Here is a 20,434-nt window from a genome sequence, read left to right on the forward strand (position 1 = left end):
CAAGGGACTCTCAAGAGTCTTCTTCAACACCACAGTTCAAAAGCATCAGTTCTTCAGTGCTCAGTTTTCTTCACAGTCCAACTCTCACATCCACACATGACCACAGGGATTCTTTAATATCCACAAATCAATCAATGTAATATACCACAGTAACAAATTGAAAGATAAAAACATATGATTATCTCAACAGATGCAGAGAAAGCCTTTGACAAAATTCAACATCCATTTATGATAAAAACCCTCCAGAAAGCAGGAATAGAAGGAACAGACCTCAACATAATAAAAGCTATATATGACAAACACACAGCAAACATTATCCTCAATGGTGAAAAATTGAAAGCATTTCCCCAAAGTCAGGAACAAGACAAGTTTGCCCACTCTCACCGCTACTATTCAACATGGTTTTGGAAGTTTTAGCCACAGCAATCAGAACAGAAAAAGAAATAAAAGGAATCCAGATTGGAAAAGAAGAAGTAAAACTCTCACTGTTTGCAGATGACATGATCCTATACATAGAAAACCCTAAAGACCTCACCAGAAAATTACTAGAGCTAATCAAGGAATACAGTAAAGTTGCAGGATATAAAATTAACACACAGAAATCCCTTGCATTTCTATATACTAACAATGAGAAAACAGAAAGAGAAATTAAGGCAACAATTCCATTCACCATTGCAACGAAAAGAATAAAATACTTAGGACTATATCTACCTAAAGAAACAAAAGACCTATATATAGGAAACTATAAAACAATGATGAAAGAAATCAAGGAGGACACTAATAGATGGAGAAATATACCATGTTCATGGATTGGAAGAATCAATATAGTGAAAATGAGTATACAACCCAAAGCAATCTACAGATTCAATGCAATGCCTATGAAGCTACCAATGGTATTTTTCACAGAACTAGAACAAATAATTTCACAATTTGTATGGAAATACAAAAAACCTCAAATAGCCAAAGCAATCTTGAGAAAGAAGAATGGAACTGGAGGAATCAACTCGCCTGACTTCAGGCTCTACTACAAAGCCACAGTCATCAAGACAGTATGGTACTGGCACAAAGACAGAAATATAGATCAATGGAACAAAATAGAAAGCCCAGAGATAAATCCATGCACCTATGGACACCTTATCTCTGACAAAGGAGGCAAGAATATACAATGGAGAAAAGATAATCTCTGTAACAAGTGGTGCTGGGAAAACTGGTCAGCCAGTTGTAAAAGAATGAAACTAGAACACTTTCTAACACCATACACAAAAAAACACCTCTAAATGGATTAAAGATCTAAATGTAAGACCAGAAACTATAAAACTCCTAGAGTAAAACATAGGCAAAACACTCTCTGACATAAATCACAGCAGGATCCTCTAAGACCCACCTCCCAGAGTAATGGAAATAAAAGCAAAAATAAACAAATGGGACCTAATTAAACTTAAAAGCTTTTGCAGAAGAAAGGAAACTATAAGCAAGGTGAAAAGACAGCCTTCAGGATGTGAGAAAATAATAGCAAAGGAAGCAACTGACAAAGAATTAATCTCAAAAATATACAAGGAACTCCTGCAGTTCAATTCCAGAAAAATAAACGACCCAATCAAAAAATGGGCCAAAGAACTAAACAGACATTTCTCCAAAGAGGACATACAGATGGCTAACAAACACATGAAAAGATGCTCAACATCATTCATTATCAGAGAAATGCAAATCAAAACCACAATGAGATACCATCTCACGCAGGTCAGAATGGCTGCTATCCAAAAGTCTAGTTGGAGAGGGTGTGGAGAAAAGGGAACCCTCTTACACTGTTCGTGGGAATGAAAACTAGTACAGCCACTACAGAGAACAGTGTGGAGATTCCTTAAAAAACTGAAAATAGAACTACCTTATGACCCAGCAATCCTGCTGCTGGGCATACACACCGAGGAAACCAGAATCGAAAGAGACATATGTACCCCAATGTTCATCACAGCACTGTTTATAATATCCAGGACATGGAAGCAACCTAGATGTCCACTGGCAGACGAATGGATAAGAAAGCTGTGGTACATATACACAACGGAATATTAAAAAGAGTACATTTGAATCAGTTCTAATGAGATGGATGAAATGAGCCTATTGTACAGAGTGAAGTAATTCAGAAAGAAAAACACCAATACAGTATACTAACACATATACATGGAATTTAGAAAGATGGTAATGATAACCCTATATGCGAGACAGCAAAAGAAACACAGATGTATAGAACAGTCTTTTGTACTCTGTGGGAGAAGGCAAGGGTGGGATGATTTGGGAGAATGGCACTGAAACATGTATATTATCATATGTGAAACAGACTGCCAGTCCAGGTTCGATGCATGAGACAAGGTGCTCAGGGCTGGTGCACTGGGATGACCCAGAGGTATGGGATGGGGAGGGAGGCGGGAGTGGGGTTCAGGATGGGGTACACATGTAAACCCATGGCTGATTCATGTCAATGTATGGCCAAAACCACTACAATATTGTAAAGTAATTAGCCTCCAATTAAAATAAATTTAAAAAATAAAAAATAAAATAGAAGAGAGGAAGAAAAAAAAAGAAGTTCCAGTTGAATATATGTTTGACTATTTCAGGGCTCACTAATTCAAGATGGTGGTGGTTTAGTTGCTAAGTCATGTCTGACTCTTTTTTTTAAAAATTTTTGTTTATTTATTTATTTTGGCCTTGCTGGGTCTTTGTTGCTGCACGGGCTCTCTGTAGTTGTGGCGAGCCGGGGCTACATTCTAGATGCAGGCCTCTCATTGTGGTGGCTTCTCTTGTTGTGGAACACAGGTTCCAGGTGCATGGACTTCAGTAGCTGTGGTGCACTGGCTTAGTTGCTCCACAACATGTGGGACTGTCCCAGACCAGGGATTGAACCCATGTCTCCTGCACTGGCAGGTGAGCTCTTTACCACTCGGCCGCCAGGGAAGCCCTGTGTCTGACTCTTGGAACCTGATGGACTGTAATACGCCAGGCTCCTCTGTCCACGGGCTTTCCCAGGCAAGAATACCGGAGTGGGTTGCCATTTTCCTTTTCTAGGAGACCTTCCCAAACCAGGGATTGAACCCACATTGGACCTGTGTCTCCTACACTGCAGGTAGATTATTTACTGCTGAGCCACTAGGGAAGCCCACTAAGTCATAGGGCAGCCCATTCCACACAGTAACAGCTCTAAATAGAAAATTTGCTGTTTATCTCCTCCTAACTTCTAAGCATCCCACTCCAGTACTCTTGCCTGGAAAATCCCATGGACGGAGGAGCCTGGTAGGCTGCAATGCATGGGGTCGCTGAGGGTCGGGCACGACTGAGCGACTTCACTTCACTTTCACAACTTCTATCTGCTTTTGTGGAACTGTTGAGAGAAGTCACCATCTTTTGAATATGTGAAGACAGCTATGCATGCCTGCTAAGTCACTTCAGTTGTGTCTGACTCTTTGTGATCCCATGTAGTCTGCCAGGCTCCTCTGTCCATGGGATTCTCCAGTCAAGAATACTGGAATGAGTTGCCACGGCCCTCCTCCAGGGGATCTTCCCAACTCAGGGATTGAACCTGTGTCTCCTGCACTGCAGGCAGATTCTGTACCACTGAGTCACCAGGGAAGCCCAAAGACATCTATACATTTTGCTAAATCTTCTGTTCTTCTAAATGTTCTTGATAATTTCAACTGTTTTTGTTCATTCACACATGATTCCTGATACCTCTGTGGTTCCACTTCTTGAATAATTCTACACTGCCAGATTTATTTGTTCAAACCAAAGATACAAGTCATGTATCTGCTATAATATCACAACTGTTAAGGACTTGTGCAGGTTCAGTTACAAGATTTTCATTTAACTTCGTTCTATTGTTCTGTCTAAAATTCAGAGTGTTCTTTGAAATATACTTTCCCATCTACTAAGGCATTTAGCTTTTCATTGCTGTAAATAACTGCACAAGAATAGGCATTCAGCATTTTCAATTCAGTTTAGTTCAGTCACTCAGTCATGTCCGACTCTTTGCGACCCCATGAATTGCAGCATGACAGGCCTCCCTGTCCATCACCAACACCTGGAGGTCACTCAGACTCACATCCATCGAGTCAGTGATGCCACCCAGCCATCTCATCCTCTGTCGTCCCCTTCTCCTCCTACCCCCAATCCCTTCCAGCATCAGAGTCTTTTCCAATGAGTCAACTCTTCACATGAGGTGGCCAAAGTACTGGAGTTTCAGCTTTAGCATCATTCCTTCCAAAGAACACCCAGGACTGATCTCCTTTAGAATGGACTGGTTGGATCTCCTTGCAGTCCAAGGGACTCTCAAGAGTCTTCTCCAACACCACAGTTCAAAAGCATCAATTCTTCGGTGCTCAGCCTTCTTCACAGTCCAACTTTCACATCCATACATGACCACTGGAAAAACCATAGCCTTGACTAGATGGACCTTTGTTGGCAAAGTAATATCTCTGCTTTTGAATATGCTGTCTAGGTTGGTCATAACTTTCCTTCCAAGGAGCAAGCATCTTTTAATTTCATGGCTGCAATCACCATCTGCAGTGATTTTGGAGCCCCCAAAATAAAGACTGACACTGTTTCCACTGTTTCCCCATCTATTTCCCATGAAGTGATGGGACCAGAGGCCATGATCTTTGTTTCTGAATGTGGGGCTTTAAGCCAAGTGTTTCACTCTCCTCTTTCACTTTCATCAAGGTTTTCTAGTTCCTCTTCACTTTCTGCCATAAGGGTGGTGTCATCTGCATATCTGAAGTTATTGATATTTCTTCCGGCAATCTTGATTCCAGCTTGTGCTTCTTACAGTCCAGCGTTTCTCATGATGTACTCTGCATATAAGTTAAATAAGCAGGGTGACAATATACAGCCTTGACATACTCCTTTTCCTATTTGAAACCAGTCTGTTTTTCCATGTTCAGTTCTAACTGTTGCTTCCTGACCTGCATATAGGTTTCTCAAGAGGCAGGTCAGGTGATCTGGTATTCCCATCTCTTGAATAATTTTCCACAGTTTATTGTGATCCACATAGTCAAAGGCTTTGGCTTAGTCAATAAAGCAGAAATAGATGTTTTTTCTGGAACTCTCTTGCTTTTCCATGATCCAGCGGGTGTTGGCAATTTGATCTCTGGTTCCTCTGCCTTTTCTAAAACCAGCTTGAACATCTGGAATTTCACGGTTCACGTATTGCTGAAGCCTGGCTTGGAGAATTTTGAGCATTACTTTACTAGCGTGTGAGATGAGTGCGGAAAATCCCATGGATGGAGGAGCCTGGTAGGCTGCAGTCCATGGGGTCGCTAAGTGTCGGACACGACTGAGCAACTTCACTTTCACTTTTCACTTTCATGCATTAGAGAAGGAAATAGCAACCTACTCCAGTGTTCTTGCCTGGAGAATCCCAGGGATGGGGGAGCCTGGTGGGCTGCCGTCTATGGAGTCGCACAGAGTCAGACAGGACTGAAGCGACTTAGCAGCAGCAGAGATGAGTGCAATTGTGCAGTAGTTTGAGCATTCTTTGGCATTGCCTTTCTTTGGGATTCAGCATTTTCAGCATTTTACCCTTAATTAAATATACTCAACTTTGATATAGATGTGCAGTTTTAAATGAACTGTTTAAACCTTTTTGGTTTATAAGTAAGTTATCTACTTACCTCAGGGGTAAGACTTCTGGCAATGATGGGCCCAATCATTCCAGGAATAGTGGCAAAGGTATTTGTGATGCCCAGGAGAATACCAGCATACCTGCAGAAACATTTTCATAGAGGTTTATTAATGTGTTACACAGGTGTTTTGGGAGGGTGGGAATTGAATTTGTCTGTACTCCCTGCAATGGAAGTGCAGAATCTTAACCACTGAACCACCAGGCAATTCCCTGTGTTACACATTTAAGTAGCTTCTGTCCATAGATAGCTACATTCCCATGCTGTACTCTTGTGAAATTTTATGTCTAAATGCAATGTCTTACTGAAATAGGACTAAATAGTTAGCTGCTGAAAACCTCGTATTTCAATAGTTCTAACATCATATAGAGGAACACAGCCACTGAAATGATCTCTTTTACAGTGAAATGGAGACGTGCTGAGATATGATTTTCATACAAGATGGTATCTAGATAGGAAGCTTCATGTATCTTAAAATTTTTGAAGTTAAAAAGAGAATTTGTTTCCTGATTACAAAATTTATGTCATTGTTAAAAATTTAAAATAAGAAAAATACTATGAAGAAAGTAAAATTATTTATAATCCTTCTATGTAGATACAATCAACAGTAACATTTTGGTAAATATCCTAATTTTTTCCTGTATATATTTTAATATATCTAATAACATAATATATTATTATAGAAATGGGATATCAAGCACAGTTTCACAACTTATTTGTTGAACTTATTACATGTCTTCCTGTAGCTAAATCCCTGCATATTGTCCCAGAAATAGACAAACAGTTTCATTTGAAACTGTGTGTAGATGACAAAAATTCCTATTGATAAAAATTCTTTTCAGAATCTTTATTGTCCTCAAAGCTGGTACTTCATGTTTTAAGAGGTAATCATTATCTAATTCAAGTTTGCTAATTTTAACCCCATAGTGTCCCTGAAAACTCATGTTTTATTCTCCTTTATTATTTCCAGTACAACATATATGCTAATTCAATACATGCTGACCAGAGAAATGGTGTGTGACCTGCAGTTGGTCAGGTCCCATGCCTGATCCTATGGGGCTCTGGCTGGACCGGCTGCTGGAGCTTTGTCCCCTGGAGACAAAGGGACAAAGTACCTTCTCCTGGGACTTGATTCTGAAGGATTATACAGTATGCAACATTTTGGATTACATGCTAGGGTTGCTGAACAGTATTCTAAGTTGTGTGTATTAACAGAAGAACTTGGGATTTTGTCTTGCAGATGGCCTTACAATTCTAAATTTTGTAGACTGAGGCATCATTTGATACAGTCCTATGTGGCTCAGATGGTAAAGCGTCTGCCTGCAATGTGGAAGACCCAGGTTTGATCCCTGGATTGAGAAGATCCGCTGAAAAAGGAAATGGCAATCCACTCCAGTACTCTTACTTGGAAAATCCCATGGAAGGAGGAGCGTGGTAGGCTACGGTCCATGGGGCTGCAAAGGGTCGGACATGACTGAGCGACTTCACTTTATCTCCCCTGTATTTCCTGTACGCTGGTAGTATCTATGGGCTTCTTTGGTGGCTCAGACAGTAAAGAATCTGCTTACAGTGCAGGAGACCCGGATTCAATCCCTGGGTCAGAAAGATTCCCTGGAGAAGGGAATGGCAGGCAACCCACTCCAGTATTCTTGCCTGGAGAATTCCATGGACAGAGGAGCCTGGGAGACTACAGTCCATAGGGTCGTGGCAGACTACAGACTTGAGATCCTAGACGGTTCATTACATTTAGGTTTGTTATTTTTAGCATGAAAACTCAATGGTGGTGGTAGAGTTAAACATTAGTTAATCAAGTAAATTAAATTACTTTTTATAAAACTCACCTGTGCTGTGTGCAGTGCTTAGTCACTCAGTTGTGTCCGACTCTTTGCGACCTCATGGACTGTAGCCCGCCAGCTTCCTCTGTCCATGGGGATTCTCCAGGTAAGAATACTGGAGTGGGTTGATATGCCCTCCTCCAGGGGATCTTCCCAACCCAGGGATCGAACCCAGGTCTCCCACATTGCAAAAGGATTCTTTAGTATCTGAGCCACAAGGGAAGCCCATGAATACTGGAGTGGGTAGCCTATCCCTTCTCCAGGGGATCTTTTCCACCCAGCAATTGAAACGGGGTCTCCTGCATTGCAGTTGGATTCTTTACCAGCTGAGCTACCAGGGAAGCCCAAAAGCCACCAAGTTACATGCAAAGGCCAATTAGAGATATTAAACTTTTTAATGAGATAATCAGTGATATTATAAAATAAAATTGTGGTCAAAATTAAAGAAGCTTGGTATTAATTAGACCACATAGTCTTATTTGGGATGATACTGTTTCTGTTAGGTTTAGGATCCTCAGTACCTCAGTTGCAGACCACTGATCTGAAATTCCTCACCCCATTTTAGACATGGAAAAGTGCCTGCTATGGACAGAATTGTGTCCTCCCCCAACCCATACTTCCAATGTGACTGTATTTGGAGACAGGGCTTTTAAGAAGCAATTGAGGTTAAATGAGGTCATAAAGATAGGCTCCCAACCTAATAGGGTTGGTGGCCTTACCAGAAAAGGACGAAAGGCAGATTGCTCTCTCTGTTTCTGTGAGCTCCTATGGAGGAGAGGCCACGTGAAGACATAGTGAGAAGGTGGCTGTCTGCAAACCAGGAGGGCAGCCCTCACCAGAATACTGCCCAGCAGGCATCCTGACCTCAGACTTCTAGCCTCCAGAATTGTGAGAAGATCAGGTTCTGTTTTTTAAGATACTCAGCCACATGGTATTTTTATGGCATCCTGAGTTGATCGACACAGTGCCTAAATAAAATATCCTGCTAAACCCAATTCAGTTATCTATAAACATCACAAAATTTTATGTTGAAAACCGTACACAGTGTACAACAACAAAACAAAAGAGCTCAGAACTTTCTGGCTTATGCCCTTTAGGGAGCAGATCTTAAATTAACCAACCTTGGCAGAACTTGTCCTTTTTTTTTTTTTTTTTTTTTTTAAAGCATTAACACCTTGGCAGTAGGAGGAAATGACTGCAGTGTTGCCAGGCCTTTTCAGTGACAGATATTAAGTGCAGATGAATGTTGTGAAATTCTAAATGTCAACACCAAGAAGCTCATTCAAGTATTTATATTACACTAGGCAAGAAAGGCCATGAAAGATTGATGAGAGCCTGGGGGAAAGAAACTGTTGTATGGACTCAGCCTGGATTCTGTGCTATTGGAGCCTTAGAATTCTGTGGGGTTAATAGTTAAAAATCTATTCAAATTCTTTGAAATCTGAGTAACAAAATTATCCATAGAAAATATATATCTTAGTCCACAGAAGAAAAGGTTTAGAAAATACCATGTCAATATATATTTACATGCTAACAGGACTGATTGCCTATTGAAAAACCTTATGCCAGGCAGGGTTCTAAGTAGTTTTTATATCTTATCCCACTTTAACAGTAAAATGAACCCCAAGAGGAAGGTTATCTTTACTCTATAGATAAGAAAGAAAGAAAGACTATAAAATGTTACTCAATTTGTCTGGTTCCAAATCAGTACTTAATATTGGAATGTTATAACCTATAATGCTGGGGCTTGTAGCAAAAATTTAAGCATGAGAAAACTGATCTTTCCTACATTGTGAATTCAATGATGACTGTTTTCAATAAGGCATTGTTACAGATATATAAAATATCCATCAACAGAGGAATGGATAAAGAAGGCATGGTACATATGTTTAATGGAATATTACTCAACCACAAAAAGAAAGAAAGAATGCCATTTGCAGCAACATGGATGGGCATGTGGAATCTAAAAAAATGGTACAAATGAACTTATTTACAAAACAGAAATAGAGTCACAGATGTAGAAAAGAGACACTGTTATCAGGAGGGGCAAGGAGGAGAAAGATAAACTGTGGGACTGGGGCTGACAAACATATACTACTATATATAAAAAAGATAACTGGTAAGGCTCTATTCCATAGCACAGGGAAGTCTACTCAATACTGTATAATGACCTACATGGGAAAATAATCTAAAAAAGAGGATATATGGATATGTATAATAGATTCATATACATATACAGCAAATTGACTCACTTTGCTGTCCAACTAATACAACACTGTAAATCAACTGGACTCCAACATAAATTAAAAAAAAACTATAGTTTATTATTTTAACCTCCTTGAGGATAGAATCTGGGTGTGCCCAGGACACATACCACTTTGGTCAATAAATAATCTGTTGAATGCATTTTTAAAAATTATGTCTTATTTTCCCACAATTTATTGACTAGTCTCAGAATCAGATGGAAAAGGATGAGCTAAAATTGTTGATTATGAAAATACTCCTCAAATGTGTAAGAAATACATCACTCACCCTAATATCTTCTTTGGAACATAGTCGATTCTTATCACAGTTTCTAACCAATTATAATTCTAATGCATGAAGGAGATCCAAGAGTTCAAGCCATTTTAATAGTAAACACCAACTACTGCTGTCACTCACCCATCCATCCATTCACTTAACAAATAATTCTTAAATTTTATGTATTTATTTATGTTTGGCCGAGCTGGGTCTTCACTGCTGCGTGGCATTTCTCTGGCTGTGGTGAACAGGCACTATGCTTCACTGCAGCTCATGTGCTTCTCACTGCGGCGGCTCACTTAACAAAAAATTCCTAAGTATGTCATTTGTGTCCACCACTATAGAGCATCCTTGTGTCCAGTAATGAATTAAACATAGCTCCTGTTCTCAAGAAGCTTACAGTTTACTTAATGAGAAAGACTATGGGTCAAAAATGCAATACAACTTAGTCACCAGAATAATGGGCTTCCCACGTGGCTCAGGAGTATGTCAAGGCTGTATATTGTCACTCTGCTTATTTAACTTATATGTGGAGTACATCATGAGAAATGCCAGACTGGATGAAGCACAAGCTGGAATCAAGATTGCTGGAAGAAATATCAATAATCTCAGATATGCAGATGACACCACCCTCACGGCAGAAAGCAAAGAGGAACTAAAGAGCCTCTTGATGAAAGTGAAAGAGGAGAGTGAAAAAGTTGGCTTAAACCCAACATTCAAAAAACAAAGATCATGGCATCTGGTCCCATCACTTCATGGGAAATAGATGGGGAAACAATGGAAACAGTGACACACTTTATTGTCTTGGGCTCCAAAATCACTGCAGATGGTGACTGCAGCCATGAAATTAAAAGATACTTGCTTCTTGGAAGAAAAGCTATGCCAAACATAGACAGCATATTATAAAGCAGAGATATTACTTTGCCAACGAAAGTCTGTATAGTCAAAGCTATGGTTTTTCCAGTAGTCATGTTTGGATGTGAGAGTTGGACTATAAAGACTTGGACATAAAGCACCAAAGAATTGATGCTTTTGAAATGTGGTGTTGGAGAAGACTCTTGAGAGTCCCTTGGAATGCAAGGAGATCAAACCAGTCAATCCTAAAGGAAATCAGTCCTGAATATTCATTGGAAGGACTGATGCTGAAGCTGAAGCTCCAATACTTTGGCCACCTAATGTGAAGAGCTGACTCATTAGAAAAGACCTTGATGCTGGGAAATATTTAAGGTAGGAGGAGAAGGGGATGACACAGGATGAGATGGTTGGATGGCATCACCAACTCAGTGGACCTGAGTTTCAACAAGCTCCGAGAGACAGTGAAGGACAGGGAAGCCTGGTGTGCTGCAGTGCATGGGGTCTAAAAGAGTTGGACACGACTGAGCGACTAAACAATAACAACAGGTGGTTCAGTGGGTAAAGACTCTGCCTGCCAGTGCAGCAGATGCAAGGGATGTGGATTCTATCTCTGGGTTGGGAATATCCCCTGGAGGCGAGCATGGAAATCCACTCCAGTAGTATTCCTGCCTGGAGAATTTCATGGACAGAGGAGCCTGGCAGGCTACAGTCCATAGGGTCACAAAGAGTTGGACACAACTGAAGCGACTGAGCATGCATGCATCATCATGGGTATCTTCTTTACTTTTCAGGTCTAAACTACTGTCAAGTCACTTCTATTGTACTTACAAAGATCTCAAACCTATCTATCTTTATACATCTCCTATCTCCATTCTAGGCCATCACCACCTCCTCCCTGGGTTACTGCAATAGCCTCCTAATTGGTTTTCTCTGCTTATATTTGTTCACACAAGAGTGACCTTAAAAGTGACCAAAGAAGGTCATTTCTTACTTGCTTTGGATACAATTTTAAATACTTACTATAGGCCCCTAATTACTCCCCAGTGGCTTTCTTCCCTGCATCTCAGCCACAAGTGACCTCTCAGTTAAGTGAAATATAGAGTTTTGGACTGAATGTCTATGCGCTTCCAAAATTGATATGTTAAAGTCTTGACCCTCAATGTGATTGCATTTGGAGACAGGCTGTTTACGAGGTGATAGAGGTTAAATGAGATCATAAGGAGCAGGACTCTAATCTGACAAAGCTGATGCCCTTATAAGAAGAGTGAGAAAAAAAATAAAAAATAAAAATAAAAAAAAAGAAGAGTGAGAGACACCAGAGCTTTCTCTCTGCACACACCCATGCACACGTACCCAGGGAAAGGCCGTGCGAGCACAGGGCAAGAAGCTGGCCCTTCTGCAAACCAGGAAGAGTCCTCACCAGAAACCAAGGTGTCGGCACCTTGATGGGAATTCTAGCCTCTAGAACTGTAAAAAAATTTCTGTTGTTTAAGGTACTCAGTCTGTGTGTTTTATTCTGGCAGCCCAAGCAGACAGAGACACACACCAATTTCCTCTTCCTGCCATGTAAATTCTCCTGTCAAGAACACGACTTCCTTTTTGCCTAACTTCTTGCTTATCGTTGAGGCTTTAGCTTAAATAAGTATCAGTTCCTCAGAGAGACCTTCCCTTGCTCCCTGGTCTGCCTTATGCCCCCTATTATATTCTCTTACTTTCTCTTCAGAAAGTTAGTTTGTATTTGTTTCTTTCATGTCCACCACCCTAGACTAAGGGTTCCACAGGCCAGAGCTGGGCTGTTTTGGCTGACACTTAGTAGGTAGGCACGTGATAAGTATTTGCTGAAAGAATGAATTATCATCATAACTTACTACAATTATTTTTTATTGTTTCTTTCCCAAACTAGACTGATTGCCTTGTGAGCAGGAGCTGGGTTTTATTTTCTATAGTGCCATGTGGAGGGCTGAATGTACAACTGGTACTATATAGACATTTGCTGTATGCACTAGAGGACTGGGCCAGCCCTGGGCCTCATGCTTGAAAACACAGGGATACAAAGGATCCTTTAGATCCCTGATGATCTAAAGACATAGATTCTGGTTCACTAAGTCTGGAGAGATTCCTGAGAATCTTCATTTTACACAAGCTCTCATGTAATGATGCCAGTGGTCCATGGACCACAGTCTGCATAAAGAACACTCTAAATCTTTCCTAGTTCTAACTTTCTATGATAAAACTATACACTGTATAAACTATACACTGTATACACGGCATGTACGAACTATGCGCTGTATACCCTGCTTGTACGAACTATGCGCTGCATACACTGCATGTATAATCTATACACTGTAGTTTATCAAAACACTGTCACTCGTTTAACTTACTTCCAGGGAAATCCTTTCCAGATTCCTTTTCTAATCAATCGCATAAGGGAACATATTTCAATCCTTTAATTATCGCTATGCCTTGAATCCTTTTCTGTAATGAGACTTAGTCTACTTTGTAAATACCACGTCTGCCTCAAGTCCCGAGGAGAGATGTGTTTGGGCCTTCAGGCTCCTGCTTAGGCCCTTCCGCTGAAAAGGCTTCTTACACCCTCACTCCTTCCATGTCAATGGGCTCTTAATTATTTCAGTTATGCTTGTATCCGATCTTTCAAACTGTCACTATATTTAACAAGGTTTTCTTGAGGTTAATTTACTTTTCAAGTATTCTTCTCTTTCCTCACTATGTTAAGCTCCTTTAGTTTTTTTGTTAATTAAAAGAAATTTTTTTGGCTGCCCTGCATGGCATGTTGGAGCTTATTAACAGCTCCCTTAACAGGGACTGAACTTGTGCACCCTGCACTAGAAGTGAGGCGCCTTAACCACTGGACCACTGGGGAATTCTAAAACTCCTTTAGTTCTAAACTCAACAACATGTATACTTAACATTTTCTAGCTTGTAAAGTTCACAAAATTCTTCCCCTGTTTCTCATAAGAAAGAGCGTTAAAGCAAAGTGTTGATTGACACACAGTAAGGTCAATACACAAATAGTTTTCTAGAAAGGATTTTGTCATGATACTGAATACGAAAATCTGTTTTCCAGGCTTACCTGGTGGCTCAGTGGTAAAGAATCTGCCTGTCAACACAGGAAACACGGGTTTGATCCCTGGTCCTGGAAGATCCCAGTACCGGGAAGCAACTAAGCCCGTGCACCCCAACTATTATGCCTGTGTTGTAAAGCCCAGGAGCTGCAACTACTGAAGCCCATGTGCCCAAGAGCTTTGTTCTGCAGCAAGAGAATCCATCACAACGAGAAGCCTGCACATCACAACTAGAGTCAGCCCCACTCACCACAATTCGAGGAAAGCCCACACAGCAACAAAGACCCAGCACAACCAAAAATAAATAAATAAAATAAAATAATAAAAGAAGAAAATCTATTTTCCTTCTTCCATGCATGTAATTGATTGACAGTACTGCCGATGGCCCTGCACAGTACTGCCGGGGGTCAACAGGACAGACTTGGGCCCTGAACCCTCAGAGGTGACAGCACCAGAGCTTTTGCTTGGCTATCTTTTGTTTCAAATTGTTTCTTGGCCCAATATCCAAGTGTCACTTGTTTCTTTCCTCGGTTCCCCACTGTTAAGGGTATGTAGATGGAAGCTCCTATTTTTTTGAGTATGATCATGTACATCAACCACTCAACAACTATGGACTGGGAGTGCTTCTCCTTGTGCAGCAGTTGTGATATGGATATAAAAGATGTCTCAGTCTGAGAAAGCTCCCAAAGAGATTAGGGCAAGAAAAAGAGAAGAGTTACATTCAGAAATAATTACAAATTAAGCTATGAACATGGAATGTCAGGTACATGAATCAAGGCAAATTGGAAGTGGTCAAACAAGAGATGGCAAGAGTGAACATCGACATTCTAGGAATCAGCAAACTAAAATGGACTGGAATGGGTGAATTTAACTCAGATGACCATTATATCTACTACTGCGGGCAGGAATCCCTCAGAAGAAATGGAGTAGCCATCATGGTCAACAAAAGAGTCCGAAATGCAGTACTTGGATGCAATCTCAAAAACGACAGAATGATCTCTGTTCGTTTCCAAGGCAAACCATTCAGTATCACAGTAATCCAAGTCTATGCCCCAAACAATAATGCTGAAGAAGCTGAAGTTGAACGGTTCTAGGAAGACCTACAAGACCTTTTAGAACTAACACCCAAGAAAGATGTCCTTTTCATTATAGGGGACTGGAATGCAAAAGTAGGAAGTCAAGAAACACCTGGAGTAACAGGCAAATTTGGCCTTGGAATGCGGAATGAAGCAGGGCAAAGACTAATAGAGTTTTGCCAAGAAAATGCACTGGTCATAGCAAACACCCGCTTCCAACAACACAAGAGAAGACTCTACACATGGACATCACCAGATGGTCAACACCGAAATCAGATTGATTATATTCTTTGCCAAAGATGGAGAAGCTCTACACAGTCAACAAAAACAAGACCAGGAGCTGACTGTGGCTCAGATCATGAACTTCTTATTACCAAATTCAGACTCAAATTGAAGAAAACAGGGAAAACCGCTAGACCATTCAGGTATGACCTAAATCAAATCCCCTATGATTACAGAGTGGAAGTGAGAAATAGATTTAAGGGCCTAGATCTGATAGACAGAGTGCCTGGTGAACTATGGAATGAGGTTTGTGACATTGTACAGGAGATGGGGATCAAAACCAACCCTATTGAAAAGAAATGCAAAAAAGCAAAATGGCTGCCTGGGGAGCCCTTACAAATAGCTGTGAAAAGAAGAGAGGTGAAAAGTGAAGGAGAAAAGGAAAGATAAAAGCATCTGAATGCAGAGTTCCAAAGAATAGCAAGAAGAGATAAGAAAGCCTTCCTCAGCGATCAATGCAAAGAAATAGAGGCAAACAACAGAATGGGAGAGACTAGAGATCTCTTCAAGAAAATTAGAGATACCAAGAGAACATTTCATGCAAAGATGGGCTCGATAAAGGACAGAAATGGTATGGTCCTAACAGAAGCAGAAGATATTAAGAAGAGGTGGCAAGAATACACAGAAGAACTGTCCAAAAATATCTTCATGACCCAGATAATCACGATGGTGTGATCACTCATCTAGAGCCAGACATCCTGGAATGTGAAGTCAAGTGGGCCTTAGAAAGCATCACTACGAACAAAGCTAGTGGAGGTGATGGAATTCCTATTGAGCTATTTCAAATCCTGAAAGATGATGCTGTGAAAGTGCTGCACTCAATATGTCAGCAAATTTGGAAAATTCAGCAGTGGCCACAGGACTGGAAAAGGTCAGTTTTCATTCCAATCCCAAAGAAAGGCAATGCCAAAGAATGCTCAAACTACTGCACAATTGCACTCATCTCACATGCTAGTAAAGTAATGCTCAAAATTCTCCAAGCCAGGCTTCAGCAATATGTGAACCGTGAACTTCCAGATGTTCAAGCTGGTTTTAGAAAAGGCAGAGGAACCAGAGATCAAATTGCCAACATCCGCTGGATCATGGAAAAAGCAAGAGAGTTCCAGAAAAACATCTATTTCTGCTTTATTGACTATACCAAAGCCTTTGACTATGTGGATCACAATAAACTGTGGAAAATTGTTCAAGAGATGGGAATACAGACCACCTGACCTGCCTCTTGAGAAATCTGTATGCAGGTCAGGAAGCAACAGTTAGAACTGGACATGGAACAACAGACTGGTTCCAAACAGGAAAAGGAGCACGTCAAGGCTGTATATTGTCACCTTGCTTATTTAACTTCTATGCAGAGTACATCATGAGAAATGCTGGGCTGGAAGAAGCACAAGCTGGAATCAAGATTGCCGGGAGAAATATCAATAACCTCAGATATGCAGATGACACCATCCTTATGGCAGAAAGTGAAGAGGAACTAAAAAGCCTCCTGATGAAAGAGGAGAGTGAAAAAGTTGGCTTAAGCTCAACATTCAGAAAACGAAGATCATGGCATCCGGTCCCATCACTTCATGGGTAATAGATGGGGAAACATTAGAAACAGCATCAGACTTTATTTTTGGGGGCTCCAAAATCACTGCAGATGGTGACTGCAGCCATGAAATTAAAAGACGCTTACTCTTTGGTAGAAACGTTATGACCAACCTAGATAGCACATTCAAAAGCAGAGATGTTACTTTGCCAACTAAGGTCCGTCTAGTCAAGGCTATGGTTTTTCCAGTTGTCATGTATGGATGTGAGAGTTGGACTGTGAAGAAGGCTGAGCGCTCAAGAATTGATGCTTTTGAACTGTGGTGTTGGAGAAGACTCTTGAGAGTCCCTTGGACTGCAAGGAGATCCAACCAGTCCGTTCTGAAGGAGATCAGCCCTGGGATTTCTTTGGAAGGAATGATGCTTAAGCTGAAACTCCAGTACTTTGGCCACCTCATGCGAAGAGCTGACTCATTGGAATTAAGACTCTGATGCTTAATCAGAGGGATTTAAGGGGGCAGGAGAAGAAGGGGACGACAGAGGATGAGATGGGTGGATGGCATCACTGACTCGATGGATGTGAGTCTGAGTGAACTCCGGGAGTTGGTGACAGACAGGGAGGCCTGGCGTGCTGCGATTCATGGGGTCGGAAAAAGTCGAACACGACTGAGCCACTGAACTGAACTGAAACTATGATATCCAGCATAAAATTATAAACTGAGAAAACAAAGAAAAAAAAAAGCACAAAGGTCTGGAGAGGCTTAATGAAGAACCAGGATGTGAGCTGGGAGGATTCATATGGATGGGGAGGAAAGGAAACGGACAAGAGGCTGAGAATGAATCCCAGTGGAAGGCACTGTGGAACACCAGACAGGACTCTGCCTGGAGCTAGGCACACAAAGACTCTGATCCTGCGGCACCTTCTTGGACTTCTTATACAAAACAAGAAACTAGATTATTTAGAAGTATTTATTGAAGGGATGGGAGACTGAGGATTAATAGGAGTAGGAAGATTCTGAGGTAGTTTAGGTGTGAAAAATTGGGTGTAGGGAGTAGGAGACTACTTGTGTTTTCTCTAAAAATAAATTCATATTCATTATTTTTAAAACATGAAGTGTACCAAATCCTCTGGGTTAAAATATTCACACAGTCCCCCCATCTACCTTGTGTCAACTGGCACAAAAGAAGTCTAGAAGAATGTGTCCCAAAGAATAGTTCCAGAGAAATAGCTATTTAATCCTAGGGGAAGTTTTGGCTCTATCACTTATTAGCTGAGTGATACAAGATGAGTCACTTGACCTCTCTGAATCTGAGTTTTCTCAGTCATAAAATAGGTCATGAATGCCTTTCTCAAAGGGATGCTTTAAGAATCAAACAAGATAATGTTTGTGAAGATGGTTTATATGCTATCAAGTACTAAACAAATATATTTGCACATAGGTAAGATTATAATTGGACAAACAACTTGGTCTGGTCTTGGGCATTCATCCAACCAACCAAATGCTCACCATGGGCCAAGCTCCATGGTGAGCCCTGAGAACGTTAAGACTCTGAAGAACTCTGCCTTCACAAAGGTCCTATTCTAGCTGGGCGGTGTATGTAATGTTTTTACAGAGGTGATGATAGTTAAACGTTTAAATTTAAAAACAACTTCATGCTTTAATTATTATGTAAACTGAAACTTTGTTTAAGGATATAAGTCAGTCTTAGGGCAGTCAAATTCATAGACACAAGAAAATAGTAGAAGGGCAGTTGCCAGGGATTGGGGGTGAGGGAGGAAGAATGGGAGTTAGTGTTTAATGGGTCCAGGGTTTCAGCTTGGGAAAATAAAAAAGAGTTCTGGAACACGCTTCTCTGGTGGTTCTGTGGTAAAGAATCTGCCTGCCAATGCAGGAGATGTGGGTTTGATTCTTGGTCCAGGAAGATCCCATATGCCTCGGGGCAGTTGAGTCTTTGTGCCACAACTACTGAGCCAGCAGACACCCTAGAGCCCTTGTTCCACAAGAGAAGCCAACGCAAGGAGAAGCCAGCACACTGCAGCCAGAGAGCAGAACTTGCTCTCCCCAACTAGAACAAAGCCTGAGCAGCAATGAAGAACCAGCATAACTAAATAAAGAAACAAATATTTTTTAAAAATAAGAAAAAAAAAGAGTTCTTGAATGGATCACGTTGATGGTTGCACGACAGTGTCAATGGATGCACTTAATGAAGGGATAATTAGGAAATATGCGACGGACGTGCACACTCCGTTATACTTAAAATGGATAACCAACAAGGACCTACTCTGAGGCACAAGAACTCTGTTCAATGTTATTTGGAAGCCTGGGTAGGAGGGGGTTTTGGGGGAGAATGGATACATGCATATATTTGGCTGAGTGCCTTTGCTCTTCACCTGAAACTTTCACGACATATTTAATTGGCTATATCCCAATACAAAATTAAAAGTTAAAAAATAAATAAATAAAAAAATACATTAGAACTTCTACAATATTTTAAAAATGGTATCAATAGTAAAGTTTATGTTATGCATAATTCACTACAATTAATGATTAATAGTGATTAAATAATGATTAGTAATTTAAATAATAACTTAAAGTTACTCTGAACCAATCTTAAATCAGTACTCACGAAGGAGCAATGTCCAGATGGTTGATGCTAAATCCAGAAGAGCAAAAGCCTCCCAGGGTTGTTGATATGGTTAGGAATGCAACAGCCAAGGAATAATCACAGCCTATAAATCCTGCGGCAACCAGGAATATCGCAGGTCCAATCATCCCTGGAGTTAAAACGTTATAGAAAGAAAAAAAAACAAGCCCCAGCATTAGTCTTCGCTTGTTCTTTAATATAGCATAAATCTGAGATTTGATATTACTGCCACCTACTGTAGAAACATTGTACTGCCTGGAAGATTCAGCTTCAATTATAGTTTCATAAATAAAGGAAATCAGTCCTGAATATTCATTGGGAAGGACTGATGCTGAAGCTGAAACTCCAATACTTTGGCCACCTGATGCGAAGAACCAACTCATTTGAAAAGACCCTGATGCTGGGAAAGATTGAAGGCGGGAGGAGAAGGGGACGACAGAGGATGAGATGGTTGGATGACATCACTGACTCAATGCACATGAGTTTCAGCATGCTCCAGGAGTTGGTGACGGACAGGGAAGCCTGGCATGCTGCAGTCCATGGGGTCGCAAAGAGTCAGACACGACTGACTGAGTGACTGAACTGAACTGAACTGAAATAAAAAGTGCTGGAAAATATATGGAATTAATGCAACTATTATAAAAGTTAAAAAATCTCTTCATGCAATGTATTAAATTTACATGTGACCAGGACTCAGCTAAAGTTCTACAATGTTTGAGAAAAGAGCAAGAGAATGACTAAAACACATGGTTCCAGAGAGAGGCAACAGTGGATACAGAATATGATTTAAAATTCACATTACCGAAGGAGGTAAACTAAATAATAAACTTTGTTAGATAAGGTTAGAAAAATACTCCATCTAGGTTTTGACAACTGAAAGTGGTACACGGAGTTTATTTACAGGCAGTTAAGCATAACATAAAAATAATATAGGAAGGAGCGTAATG

At 40.6% G+C, this 20,434-nt stretch overlaps 1 protein-coding gene across 10 annotated transcripts in view; it reads right to left on the reverse strand.

Moving 5' to 3' along the window:
• SLC17A5 (solute carrier family 17 member 5) overlaps positions 1 to 20,434 on the reverse strand; it is an 85,958-nt gene that overhangs the window by 10,371 nt on the left and 55,153 nt on the right. For 8 of the 10 annotated variants that reach the window (NM_001009742.1, XM_042253151.2, XM_060419179.1 and 5 more), the window contains 2 exon segments: positions 5,658 to 5,748; positions 19,470 to 19,617. In NM_001009742.1, the coding sequence (NP_001009742.1) occupies positions 5,658 to 5,748; positions 19,470 to 19,617 (239 nt within the window). 10 annotated transcript variants of the gene reach the window in all.

This window comes from Ovis aries, chromosome 8 (assembly GCF_016772045.2).
Source record: "Ovis aries strain OAR_USU_Benz2616 breed Rambouillet chromosome 8, ARS-UI_Ramb_v3.0, whole genome shotgun sequence".
Lineage (NCBI taxonomy): Eukaryota > Metazoa > Chordata > Mammalia > Artiodactyla > Bovidae > Ovis > Ovis aries.